At 38.2% G+C, this 14,721-nt stretch overlaps 1 protein-coding gene across 1 annotated transcript in view; it reads left to right on the top strand.

Moving 5' to 3' along the window:
• The window catches only part of LOC135470566 (baculoviral IAP repeat-containing protein 6-like), a 33,147-nt gene extending 22,353 nt beyond the window's left edge, over positions 1–10,794 (top strand). The window contains 10 exon segments of the mRNA XM_064749585.1: positions 962–1,031; positions 1,305–1,363; positions 1,944–2,024; positions 4,850–4,890; positions 5,272–5,365; positions 5,856–5,899; positions 6,611–6,698; positions 7,407–7,524; positions 8,710–8,825; positions 9,661–10,794. Coding sequence (XP_064605655.1) covers positions 962–1,031; positions 1,305–1,363; positions 1,944–2,024; positions 4,850–4,890; positions 5,272–5,365; positions 5,856–5,899; positions 6,611–6,698; positions 7,407–7,524; positions 8,710–8,825; positions 9,661–9,807 — 858 coding nt within the window. The 3' untranslated portion in view covers positions 9,808–10,794.
• The last annotated feature ends 3,927 nt before the right edge of the window (positions 10,795–14,721 follow it).

Genomic DNA, 14,721 nt, shown 5'->3' with positions numbered 1-14,721 from the left:
CCCTGTAAAATGATGTAACGTGATGATATCCAGAGTGATGTGTTGAGCGTTATGATAACTCTCTCCAGTCATGAAAGTTGATGTATGTTTGATGACTCACAGTGACGTGGTGAGCATTTATAATGATAACGCTGTTCAACCAGGTAAAATGATGTAAGGTGATGATATCCAGAGTGATGTGTTGAGCATTATGATAACTCTCTCCAGTCATGAAAGTTGATGTATGTTTGATGACTCACAATGATGTGGTGAGCATTGATAATGATAACGCTGTTCAACCATGTGAAATGATGTAATGTGATGATATCCAGAGTGATGTGGTGAGCGTTATGATAACTCTCTCCAGTCATGAAAGTTGATGTATGTTTGATGACTCACAATGATGTGGTGAGCATTGATAATGATAACGCTGTTCAACCATGTGAAATGATGTAACGTGAAGATATCCAGTGATGTGTTGAGCGTTTTGATAACTCTCTCCAGTCATGAAAGTTGATGTATGTTTGATGACTCACAATGATGTGGTGAGCATTGATAATGATAACGCTGTTCAACCATGTGAAATGATGTAATGTGGTGATATCCAGAGTGATGTGTTGAGCGTTATGATAACTCTCTCCAGTCATGAAAGTTGATGTATGTTTGATGACTCATAATGATGTGGTGAGCATTGATAATGATAACGCTATTCAACCCTGTAAAATGATGTAACGTGAAGATATCCAGAGTGATGTGTTGAGCGTTATGATAACTCTCTCCAGTCATGAGAGTTGATGTATGTTTGATGACTCACAGTGACGTGGTGAGCATTTATGATAACACTTTCCCATTGTGAAAAACCAGTGGCCTCATGTATTACATTACAGCATCTGTCAGACTTTAATAAATAAATTCAAAAAAAGGTGAAATGTTTCATTTAGCGCTGTCTGAAATAGCATAATGATTTTTTTTATGCTTTCAGGAGGCATTGCTGGAAGCCAAATATAAGCGATTGCTGAAAGATTTGGTCTTAGATTCTCACGAAATAGATCGTAAGTATTGGTAAAAAGTAGATTTATGCCATTGCATTTATGCTTCATCTAAGCGAACTGATGTTTTTTTTTTTATGTATATGTGCATTACTTGAATCCAACTTTTCCATGTTTATTGTAGCATAGTGTTTTCTTGTTGCATAAGACAACAGTCAAATAAGTAAATACATGTATGTATATATAGTGGTATTCCATTGAAAGAAAGTCTGAACATTTTCTTAGCATCACTGTTTGTGTCGGTCAGTTTAATTGTTGTGTCTGTTCCATTTTCAGTTGAAGCTCACCATTACGTTAAATTATTCCAGAAGAACAAGCAGCCATTACAAAGTCAGGTAAGATAACAGTTTTGCGTGTGGAGTATGTATCAACACTACATGTATATCACATATATAAGTGTGACCTAAAGATCACGCATGCTATATACACTGCTGACGATAACGCTGAGATGGTGATGTGACAGCAACACACCGTGGAATGTAGCATCACAAAGAAAATGTGGTCAACCTCTCCTGTCTTGCTTATTCTTGTCCAGGATATAAAGTATTTACCCCCCTCCCCCGTTGTGATTTGTATACCCCCATGTGGGTGTGTGACCTGAAGCTGTGGCAAGCATATGTCAAAAAATCATTTATAACATCCAATCCACGGGACTGTACTATTCCACAGGCTCACCACGGGCAAGCCACTGGCATGGTGATTCCTGCCTTCAGCAGAACTCTTGGAGAGGTTTTGTTCTTCTTTCTGCATATTCTACAATCTACAGTATATATATGTACATACGGCATTGTGGTACAAACTTGACCTGCCCACTGTGTAAATAAAATGTTATTGTTTACCATCTTACAGTATCCCCCATCTGCATATTAGTAGATGTACCTATGAACTAATGAAACAACTTGGATCTCTTGACAGGTGTTCAGAATAGCCCAGGAGATCACTTCATTGTCCACTTCACTGCCACTCACCCTGTCATCATCAATATTTGTCAGAACAGTAAGTATTGCCGACCAGGGACCAATTCCCCTGGGGTCACAAACATGTCTTTGTCTTAAGTCAGACTTATTCTTAACTTGTAGTATTATTCCTTAACCTATATTTTAACCTCAAATTTTAATTTTTAATTTTGTCATGGTCTAAAGACAACTTAGTTTTAAATTAAAAATTCTTAAAGTGAGTCACAGTTTCAGTGGAATAATCACTCATTTGAAATTAATACTAAGTTTGACTAAAGTCAGAAACCTTTGTGATCCAGAGTTTCTGTTTATCAAGCAACTTAGACTTAAGCTATAAACTGCAAAAGTTAACTTAAAAAGTCAAACTCAGAATAGAAAGGAACTCAAATTGTAGTACAGTACAGCCAGATCCTAACCACCAATCCTACGCCTATTGTGGCCGGAGGATACGCTGATGGCCGGCCCATGGTCAGCATACAATACGCCTACCATGTACAGTACAGCCAGATCCTAACCACCAATCCTACGCCTATTGTGGCCGGAGGATATGCTGATGGCCGGCCCATGGTCAGCGTACAATACGCCTACCATGTACAGTACAGCCAGATCCTAACCACCAATCCTACGCCCATTGTGGCCGGAGGATATGCTGATGGTCGGCCCATGGTCAACATACAATACGCTTACCATGTACAGTACAGCCAGATCCTAACCACCAATCCTACGCCTATTGTGGCCGGAGGATACGCTGATGGCCGGCCCATGGTCAGCATACAATACGCCTACCATGTACAGTACAGCCAGATCCTAACCACCAATCCTACGCCTATTGTGGCCGGAGGATATGCTGATGGCCGGCCCATGGTCAGCGTACAATACGCCTACCATGTACAGTACAGCCAGATCCTAACCACCAATCCTACGCCCATTGTGGCCGGAGGATATGCTGATGGTCGGCCCATGGTCAGCATACAATACGCCTACCATGTACAGTACAGCCAGATCCTAACCACCAATCCTACACCCATTGTGGCTGGAAGATATGCTGATGGTTGGCCCATGGTCAGAGTACAATGCACCAACCATTTACTTTACAGCCAGATGCTAACCACCAATCCTACGCCCATTGGGGCCGGAGGACACTCTGATGGTCGGCCCATGGTCAGTGTACAATATGTCAACCATGTACAGTACAGCCAGATCCTAACCACCAATCCTACGCCCATTGTGGCCGGAGGATATGCTGATGGTGGGCCCATGGTCAGCGTACAATACGCCAACCATGTACAGTACAGCCAGATGCTAACCACCAATCCTACGCCCATTGTGGCCGGAGGATATGCTAATGGTGGGCCCATGGTCAGCATATAATACGCCAACTATGTACAGTACAGCCAGATGTTAACCACCAATCCTACGCCTATTGTGGCCGGAGGATATGCTGATGGTCGGCCCATGGTCAGCGTATAATACGCCAACCATGTACAGTACAGCCAGATGCTAACCACCAATCCTACGCCCATTGTGGCCGGAGGATATGCTGATGGTGGGCCCATGGTCAGCGTACAATACGCCAACCATGTACAGTACAGCTGGGTCCTAACCACCAATCCTATGCCCATTGTGGCTGGAGGATATGCTGATGGTCGGCCCATGGTCAGCGTACAATATGCCAACCATGTACAGATCCTAACCACCAATCCTACGCCAATCTTACTTCAATAAGTAACAAGCCTACTTAGGCGCATTTATGGCAGAGTTATGTGCCGACAAATATATGTATACGCAACAAACTGCTTTCTCGACCTCTGTGGATTATCAATAAATTTATCACCATTTCATGTTGGATACAAAATTATGCAGGAATATTTGACTTTATTGAGTGATGTGTGTCAGCCTGCTTGCTTATATACACAATTGTCGATCCTATCGTTTGTTTATTTTTATAAGCACAAAAATGTATTTATTATTAGAAGACTGCAATCAAATATATATATATATATATATATGTATATATATATATCCTTAATTTAGCTTAAAATCAGGCTATAAAATTCCTCTGTGTATAAATTATGAAAATACACCAAAGAAAGTAAAAAAAAAAAAAAAAATCAGGAATTTTGTGTACTAAAAAGAAATCTGTTAGCGCAGTTCCAATCCAATTTTTGCTGATACTTTAGAATAGTCTAAATAATAACCTTTCACGAAATATCAGCCTCGTCTGTACGCGTGTTACATTTAAAATCAGTAATAAAGTTCTAAAAATGTATAGAGAAAGTCTTGTGAATGATACAAGGCCTACAGTGTACGTCTGATGATGTTACATCAAACTCCAGCAAATGACTGAATGTGGTAAAATGATACGCTGACCATGGCGCCACGATACACTGACTATCAGCAGCCTGTTAGGATGGGACTCTACTGTAGGTACATTGTTCTGCAGAAAAGAATCAGCGTGCATATTTTCATCTTCTTAGAGCAAAACAATTTAATTGTAGCTGTGTTTGAATGTATGACATAAGTCTTCAGAGGCCTTGGGGCCTGTTGTTCAAAAGTTAGGCCAGGTTTTCAAATCCTAATTCAGTTTCCTTTTATATATAATTTCTGTGCAATTTGAACATCGTTATGGGCAAAGATAATACCGTCTTATCAAACTTACGGAACTCTTTGCACACTAATCTGTAAATAACTGGTTCCAAATACGCATATTTTAAATCCTGAAGGTCTGGGTTTGTGTCTAGGTAAAATAAGTTTGAATTCCGTGTTATTCAGTACGGTAAATTTAGCTTCCAAATGAATTGTCTGGGATTTTAAGTCGTTATTTAATATACAAGTAGTGAAACTGAAATACATTTCTCACTGCAGGATGACGAAAAACTGCCACTAATGAGAGCACTTATCACAGGGTGAGTGAAGTGTTGATTAGAATCTGTTTGTGATTGTTCAATTGATCATTCCATGACCACATTTTACACTCTTCCTGTAATTTCTGATCTTTTCTTTTTAAATGGTTTGACAAGAATGACTATATTTTATCTAAAATTTGTCCATGGCTGAGTTTTTCCGTATTCTGAGAGTTCCTTTGAACTTGAATAGGTGTTTTGAGGTTTTAAACCTAGGTTAATATCCTGTTGTGTAAGTTACAGAACATAAAGTAATATCTTATCACCTTTAAATGCCTCTTGAAAAAGTCTCATGGCAGATAAGTCCAAATCACAGTACAAGGCTTAGTTTTCTTCTGTGATGTTGAGAAGAAAATTTCAAACCATTTCTGTTTGTGTTCGCAGACCAGAAGGTACTCCTTATTCAGGTGGATGCTTTCACTTTGACATCTTCTTCCCTAACAACTACCCGAACTCCCCACCACAGGTCAACTTGCAGGTAGGTCTTAGCTGACCAGTCAAGATGTGAGTAGAATAGTGGCATTTAGCGTAGTGAATTAGCACAAGGGTATAATTGTAAAGCTTTAATGTTTTTAACATCTAATTGAGAATAAGCTAATGCTGAATTCGATGCCCTCGTCAGTGGTTGTTGATATTTACACATTTACATGTAGTGAATATAAATCCATGTTTCACTAGTGTAAGTCTGTGCTTCACATATGGAAATTTGTACTTCGCATATGGGAATCTGTGCTTCACATATGGGAATCTGTGCTTCACGTGTGGGAATCTGTGCTTCACATATGGGAATTTGTGCTTCACGTGTGGGAACATGACTCCAGTACTTTCATGGGCTCCCTGTTTTTTTTTTTTCCACCCATAAAGCTGAATATTCTTGAGTAGGGTCTTTAACGTCAATCAAATACACAAAATGTGCATAATACTACATGTAGATATACCAATAATGGATTCCTGTTTAATGATTTCAGACAACTGGAGGAGGAACTGTGAGATTTAATCCTAATTTATATGGGTGAGTTATCCAGTGTTTTGGGGTGTTTTATGAAAACAGAGGAGGTGATAATTATAACAGTGAGACAGTCATTATAGGGAAGGTATGTGTGCTCATCTTTACATTCACTTCAGCTGTTTACGAGTGCAGTTGTAAATCAGTATACATGTACTGGTGCATCTGCTGTTTGTTTCAACATGTTTCAGATTTTCTTTCCCAGAAATTTGTTTTTTTTTTTTGGTCTTAGGAAACACTGGTTTTAATTTCCGCCTCAAACAGAAAATCTGTCATATCTGATTGATTGTTTTGATGATAAATTTCCTGGCTATTGTCAGATAGAGCAATATTGTTAGTTACAAAGTTACATGTACAGGATATGGCGATATGTGTTGTTAGTAACCCTCATTTAACACAACAAATTTATGCTGCTAAAGACCCATTAACTTTATGCAGAAGACTGATGTACACACAAATCACTTCACAGTTGTCATGGTTTTCACAGCTGAACAAAGGGAGATAACCTAGTCCACAGATCCATATGGTATCTGCTGTAGGATACGGAAATTTATTTGTTTGCCGTCCAGTGAAAATGGAGTATTTTGTCTGATGCAGGGTAATATTGAGTACAGCGTGAACACCTCATCGAATTAATAAGTGAACAAATAAATTTGATTTGGTCATACTATATTAAAGTGAGTGAAATCATTTTATCACTGTGTTTTTTTGTTGTAGTTGTGGCAAGGTTTGTCTTTCGTTGCTGGGTACCTGGGAAGGACAGAAAGGAGAGCAGTGGAATGCCAAGGCGTCCACCATACTACAGGTGAGTTTAATGTCGTGTTAAGGAGTTGGTGTAAGCAAATTAACTCTTCTTTTCTTTCTATTTTTAGTCTTGTATACATATATAACATCAGTTACACTCACTTTTCCATTATTAATGCATACTTGGTCCACAGATGCACCACAAGCAGGCTAATGGCTGGCTGATAGCTAGCTACAGGTGTGCTATTAGACACTTTTTAGCTTTGATGGTTTGTGAACGGGTTAAAATGCACAGATGTAGATAGCCTGGGATGCATTCCCAACTTATCAGCAAAAAAATTGTAGCGTAATTCTACTATTATATGTCTTGAAGGATCATACGTGAACAAAATGTTTTCATCATTTCTGCATGATGTCATATTCGTTGATGTATGGCCACTACACAAATGACACTGTAGTATCAAATGCTTTTGACTTCATGGCAGTGAAATTGTTTGACATCATATGTGCGTCATTCAGCATCACACACTGGCAAGGAATATTGTAGTTTTCTGGAAATTAATGAATAGAACATCCTTAGTTAGTGGCTTTAAATAGGATTATTTAAAATCATTTTTACCAGAGAATTAGCCTGGAATTTTGAAACATGGCTGTGTTCCATAAGCCTTTCTTCACATAATTCCCAAATTTTCACCTAGTTTTTCTTGGGACTGAAGTAGCTGTTTGTCTACTTGTAATACCCTCCCCCTCTGTTTGGGGTATTGTACAGGTCCTTGTGTCCATCCAGTCTCTTATACTTGTACCTGACCCGTACTTTAACGAGCCCGGATTTGAGCAGGAGATAGGAACGGCTGCCGGAAAACTGCACAGTGAGGACTACAATGCAGGTAAAATCCACTTTTGATAATGTGTGAGAAGTGATACCTAAGGAAACATTCGATTGACCTCCCTTTGTAATGTCATGCCACTGATTTATGTTAGACAGTGTAGAACTTTTAGCTAATCTTTCAAGTTATTTCATACTCTGTTCTGTGGAACGTTCTACACCTTGCAATGCTGTTGTTTCTGTAAATCTGGTGCAGCGGGAGTTAGAGCATAAAAATTGCAGGCTGCATATTGAAGATATGTCATCTTGTCACCTGAATTATCTGCTGGGAGTACTCTTTAATGGCTGAAAAGAAAACCTAACCTGTGTGAAAATAACAGTAAAATATTTGATTTTTGTTTTACGCCATACTCAAGATTATTTAACTGATGTGATTTGGGTGAAGGAGAAAATCACTTACCTTCGCAAGGTACCAGACAGACCTTCTTACCCAATCAGTTGTTGGAAGAACAATGCTTTAGCGGATTGAGATGCCCTGAACTGTTATGTACATTAACTGTAATTCTTCAACCATTTCACATGTTTGCATGGTATTTAATCAAGCATATTCTGAGGGCATTATTCTGTGGAGACTGATAAAAATTGTCCTGAAATTGAAATTGTAGATTTGCCTCAAAAATCAAAGCGAAAAGGTGCATAAATCACACTAAAAGTTGCCAAAGGGTTGAGGAATTTGGTAAATCTGTCTCATAACTTGACAGGTAACTGGTATAGAAATGGCATTCATTATTTCACACTTCTCGATAGTAAATTTTTTCCTGCAATTAGCTGGATTAGGAAGTATGTAAACCACATCATTAATGTCCAAACAGCTTTATTTGTGGTATCATCTGAATGCTTCTGAGAGTTACCCTCAAAGCAGGCTAATATTGTGACTTACTCAGGTGTTTGCAGCAAGTGTGGAGCCTGCATAGCTAGGTGGTTAGCATGCTAGCGCAGAAAAATGACTTGGGAGCCTCTCCCTGATGTGGTCGCAGTGAGTTCAAGTACAGGTCATGCTGGCTTCCACTCTGTTGGTACATGTATGTTTGAAGGTCTTCAACAACGTCTAGATGGTCTTGGGTTTCCGCTGTACTTTGCTTGGTTTCCTCCTACTATGATGTTGGCAACTGTTGTGAAATATTCTCAAGTACTACATAAAATACCTATAAATTAAATAAATGCAGCAAATGTTTTGTATTGGCAGATGTGAGAATTAACAACATTCGCTATGCTATGATTGGTCAGCTGCACAACCCTACCCCTGGGTTTGAGGAGGTCATTAAGACTCACTTCTACCTGAAGAGAGAACGCATCATCAAGGTAAGATGGCCTCCTTGGCCAAGTGGGTTAGCATGTGAGCCTCCCACCAATGCGATCGCTGTGAGTTCAAGTCCAGCTCATGCTCTCTCCAGCCGTATGTGAGAAGGTCTGCAAGCAACCTGCAGATGGTCATGTGTTTCAACTTTGCTCCGCTATAATGCTGGTCTTCGTTGTATGTGTGAATTATTCTTGAGTACTGCGTAAAACACCAATCAAATACATATATAAATCAGGGTAAGAGCTTCAGAAGCAAATGGGTTATATAGTGTACAGATTGTTACTTTTATGATGTTGTATAAATTTATGTCCACGGTCCTAAGCTGAGCATACAGTCAGCTGTTGATTGAAAGCATCTGGATCCAGCGCAATAAAGTTGACCTAAAGCTTATGTCGAAAAGCTTGACAAAACCATGCCGTTGTATGAAAGCATCCAGTAAGCTCGAGGACTGGCCACATTCATTTTTGCTTCATTTGATTAAGACTTGCAGCATCTGCGTCTGATTCAGTGTCACTCACAGAATATTATCATGCCACATGATTCTATTTTAGGGGGCCTCTGTGGGTCAGTTGATTAGTGCACTAGCGCATCGTAATGACCCAGGCGGGTTCTTAGGTTCACTGGGTGAAGAAGGGTCAGTTGTTTGCTGCAGGCTCGTGGTTTACTCTAGGCAATCTGATTTCTTCTACACATCAAGCTACCGTAATTGTCTGCAGATAATCAAGTACAGTTATGTCTTTGAACTCATCTTTTTGCATTAAGGGTGTCCACATGTCCAAGTTGTGTGAGATTGCTCAGTATATCTCTGCATAACCATTGTATCTGATTTTTGTGTAGGAAGCTGAAGGCTGGCTGAAGAATTGCAAAAAGCACTACAGTAAATTGGAGAGAGCCATTGAGACGCTGAAACAGGAGCTCAGTAAACTGGAAGCTCCGCCCAATGTGACCAACCTGTCCTCAAATTCTGAGGATTCCATGATGTAATGCATCCTCAGGCATTGCTCTCCTCACAGACCATCTACATTGTATGTGACACAATAACGCATCCTCATACAGGCTTTGCTCGGCTGTTTGTTATAAAATGCCTGGTAGTGTACATGTATATGTGCTTGCTCAATGCTGGGGTCAAAGGTGGTTTAGAAGCAAACTAATAGAAAGCCATTAGCTTGCCCTTGATTTGTCTGTGGTGTGTCAGTGGAATGCTTGTGGAACTTAGGCTAGGTGAATGGTACTGGAAGAAGCATGCTTGTAGCAGTTCTCTAACATATAATGATGCTGTATAAAATGCAGAGCATACATAAGTTTTTCTTGCTTACTGTGGAGGTTGATGCCAAGCTGAACTTCTCAGGTGTAAATATTTCATTGTGGATACATGTCGAGGATTCGGAAAAACTACATTTTTGTTTTCCAAAATGCTGTAGCATAATGTTTCCAAACCTGTGTTGTGTTATTTGCTTTGTTCAGATGTGATGCCGTATTTTATATCATATTGTTGATAGCCCAACATTGTAATTGTGTACAGGTGTATAACAGGTGTATTTCCCTAGCGACAAAGTGCTCATTGTTAACTGTTTATGAACATGTTGTTAAAGGCCATGGGCCCAGTTTCATGAAGATCTCTTAACATTACGAGCTCACAACTACCGTGACGACATAATGCTTACAGTACTGGTTGCCATGGTAGTTAAGTGAAAGTAATTTTAAGAGTGCATTGTGAAACCGGGCCCTGGTGAATATATGTGATGATGACGTGTTTTTGTTAATGTTGGAATGTTCTCATCCAGGTGTTTATGTGTATATAATATATGTTTCTGTATACACATAATACACCTATCTACAGGTTTGTTATTAAGGTGCGACTGAAAAATAATTAAAAGTCATGGTATCCACAAATAGATGTTATTTTCCAACATAGTCTGAGAAAGAACTTGATGTCTGAACACATAGCACAAGTATATATAAAGTTTTAAAGAAATTAAATGAAAATGAAAAGAACAAATCTGTGTGCATTTGTTTCTAAAAGTGGTGTAGAAGTCAGAAGGGATTTTGACTGAACCGTTTTCGAGGTACAAATGTACAAGCTGTTACTAAGGTGCAGGGTTGCCATTAATACAGTAGTCTTTTTTTCTGTAGTCAGTATGCAATCATCAGAACTTGGAGTCTTGTGTCCTTTTGATGACCACTTGTCAACAGTACGACATACAAGTCTGTAAGTCAGACATCATAAGAAAGTTTGTCGGTGCCTGTGCTTATAAAGAGCTTCTCGTGCGCTTCATTTGAAAAATAAATTTGTTTTACAGTTGTAGGAAGATGCCCGTTTTTGATAGTGCAAGCAGCTTGATTTATTCCTTAACAGCTTAACTGTAATGTGTACCAGTGCAAAAGTAGTACAAATGAAGTCGTGTATGCGTACAGTTACGCCAGGCAGCTTAAGTTGTTCTTGGGTAGCTTATCGTCATAGTTATATAGGAAACTAAAGATAAATGTCAAGCTTTCATGATATTCAGTAGCACTTACTCCATTTAATTTTTTGTTTGTTTGTGAGAACACTATACAACATGTGTTATGTTAAGGTTGAACTATTTTCCTGCCATTGTTTAGGATCTACTTGTGTGGAGATCGAGAAATTTGGCTATGAGAGATTTGCCAGAATGCTTGTGGATGCACATGTATCTAATGCTCCTCAGTTCCATACACTGTACTGTTAGACCTTCAGAGTCAGATTATCTTGTTTATGATTAACATACAAAAGCAAAGTTGACATATTTTACTGTTGTTTTTTAACCAATTGTTATGTTTGCATATCAAAATATTGTACTACACGTTTTACCTTAGAACCTGTTATATGATTTCTTATTCCATATGCTATTTGTCTGTGGTTATTGTTGTACATCTGTTTGATGTGAGATTTGTTTTCTTTGTTAATTATAATTAATGTTTGTTAATAATATTGTCCACTTTGAGACACAAAGTTTCAGATATATCAATGGCTCTGCGCATAATAGCAGGTAATTATGTACCTGACAGAATCGCAAAGCTGTCAAGGTATTAATAATTACACACTTTGCTAAAATTGTGCGATTCTTTTTACAAAAAAATAAAGGAACTCAGAGAATACATGTTTTCCCCTCTTCTCATGTTAATTATACATGCACTCATGTAACATAACTTTATAGTGGCTGTAAGCTTCATATTAATTCATTGATACAAATGAATTAATGTGATGGGAAGGTGTAATACGCCTCTATATACTAGTGATGACTCCTAACTGCGAGCAGACAAAGTGTAGGTTCAATCCCAGTCTGGGATAGGGAATTTTTAGACTTTCTCGCTCACTCTTTTTGTTGGGGGTTTTTAATGATGACTCTACTGGTGTTGAAGTCTCTCATGGGACCTGATCGTCTAATCTGGTATGCAAGTCTGTTGGCATATGTACCTCTTAAACATGTGAAAAAGTTTATCATAATTTGCCAAAGGTCGGTGGTTTATTCCAGGCTCTACGGTTTCTTTCCTTGGTATTAAAAACCAACAGCCATAATAAATGTTTGTCAGTGAAATTTTGTGTTTTGTGTCCAGGCAATTTATGTTGTTTGCATTGCAGAACATATGTATTCTTGACCCGTTTTGATTTTTGGTTTTGATACTTGATTATTTAGTATGTTTTATTGTTAGTTTTTTTAAAAATATGTTGTGGTAAGTGGATCATCCACAGAATGTTGGCTTAGACATAATAGTGAGCTTGGAGAGAGCTTGACATTCACATTATAAAGATGTTATCAGCCTGCCAAGGTTACAAATCGATGTCCACATATATGCATGTCCACCGCATTTCTTTCTCAAAATGTACAAGTAGAATTGCTTAAATCGTCTCGTGTTCAGAGGTACAGGAACTTATAATTATCTGTTTCCGAGTTGAATCTTTGTTTTTCTTTTGTCACATTTCTCTTTTGTTTGTGAACATATCTTTTGATTAGTAGATCTATTTTGCAATTTTGGTACTTGGCATTAGTAGTGTTCTTCATTTTCAAGTTTTATACCTTAATCTTCAGTTATCTCCCCCTTTCTTCCATTCATTTCTGATCATTAGGCTACTGGTGGTTCAAATGAAAAAGACAACTATAGAATTTTGCTTACAAGTATTTAATTAATGGACAAACATTTTTGATACAGACATGTAGAACATGTTGTAGTGCTTGTTTTTCTCTCTCTTCTACCCTCAGCTTTTCAATTATTTATGGGTCTTTACTAATTTTGTTTCTTTTAGTTTTGTTTTTTGCATGTCAGTGTTCGTCTATGTTTGTAAGCCATTGTAGCATATTTGTTGTATGTTGTTACAATAAAAGCCCATGTAAAGATGGCAACGATCATGGGATAAGAACTCATTATTGAGAGTACTGGTCATTGGGCTGTAGCTGACGTGTTTGACACATTCACTATAGTTTTGATAATATTGAAAGAGATGGCACAGTTTAGATTGCTTTTCATTAAAACGTCTGGTGTAAATATATTTATCATAGTGGGCCCACTTTCACAAAACTTTGTAACTCATTTTTTTAACATTATCAATAATGTTGAAAACCTGGCCTTATGGCACTATAACCTGAAACTGAGATAGACATTTATCTCAATCCCAGCTTTAGAAAAAAAAAGTAACGAGAAATGTGATTTACAAAGCTTTGTGAAAGAAACTCTGAATTACTGGGTATACATGTAAGTACATATTTACACGTACAGTTGTATAGAGCTTGCACTTGCTCGTAGAAGGCGCGTTGATTTATGCTGAAGATTTTTGTTGATAGAACTATATAGGCCTACATTTAGTGATTTGCAAGATCTTAGCGATATTTGCAAGTCAAACATGCAAATAAGCATGTTCCAGATTTTCTGAAACATCACATCAAAAGCAATAAGATTTAATTGAAGATGAAGGGGAAAAGTTAGTTTTTTACCCTGCCTGGTTACTATAGCTACTTATAGAAGTGTTTTCAGAAATGTACGCACACCTGTTATTACAGGTGTGCGTGTGCAGGAGTGACGAACATCCTGTACAGAGTGGACAAATCCTCAACCTAAGAAATCAGTAGCTGTTCATAGTTCATTACCTCACGATACATTTTGAGATGGTTTCTGAAGCTGGCGTGAATTTCCTACATGTATATTTTCATTATGTTATATACAACTCGTATGGTTTTCCAGTGAGACGAAATTACATGTACCTGGAAATTCTTAGTTTGTTGTCCTATGTGCTGTCAAAGGTTTTTAAGATTTCCTTCTTAAGTTGTTTTACTCCACAGAATCTGTACACACCACTTTTGTCATTCATACCTCATCTACTACGTCTATCAACTTTGCAGAACTTTTCCCAGCTGTTTCTTTTTTGTAGAAATTTTTCTTGTATTTGGCTGACAATTTATATGCTTCGCCTTCACCAAATCACAGCTGTAATTATGTATCCATCCCTGGCTGTTGAAAGAAATAAAATAATATCGGTTTTCATCTTGGCTTGTGTGCTTTTTGTGTCTATTGCTTGGGGTTGAATGAATGAATGAATGAATGGTGACTATGCTTGGTACATGTATCGAAAGTCACTTTTGAAACCTATTGAAATGGCATTCTGAAGACACCAGAAGCCACTTTAACAAAACTTCTGAAGTCAAATTTCTCATGATTTTTCTCTAAAATAACATTGTGCTGTGGTGGGCAACGTGATTTAGAAGAAAAGTCATCTGAAACTGCGCCCAGACATTACTGGCCTTCCATTCATACACAAACAGCTTGGAGCTATTTCTCAAAGGGGTTGTTATGATACGCTGACCTAACCACAAAAAAATAACAGTTTGAACAAGCTTGCAGAGTGAGCAAACCCTTTTTATTGATGAGTATAAAATGTCAACTTCT

Source organism: Liolophura sinensis, chromosome 7, assembly GCF_032854445.1.
Source record: "Liolophura sinensis isolate JHLJ2023 chromosome 7, CUHK_Ljap_v2, whole genome shotgun sequence".
NCBI lineage: Eukaryota > Metazoa > Mollusca > Polyplacophora > Chitonida > Chitonidae > Liolophura > Liolophura sinensis.
Note: the sequence above shows the minus strand (reverse complement) of the source record. Positions and strands in the feature narration are given on the sequence as shown.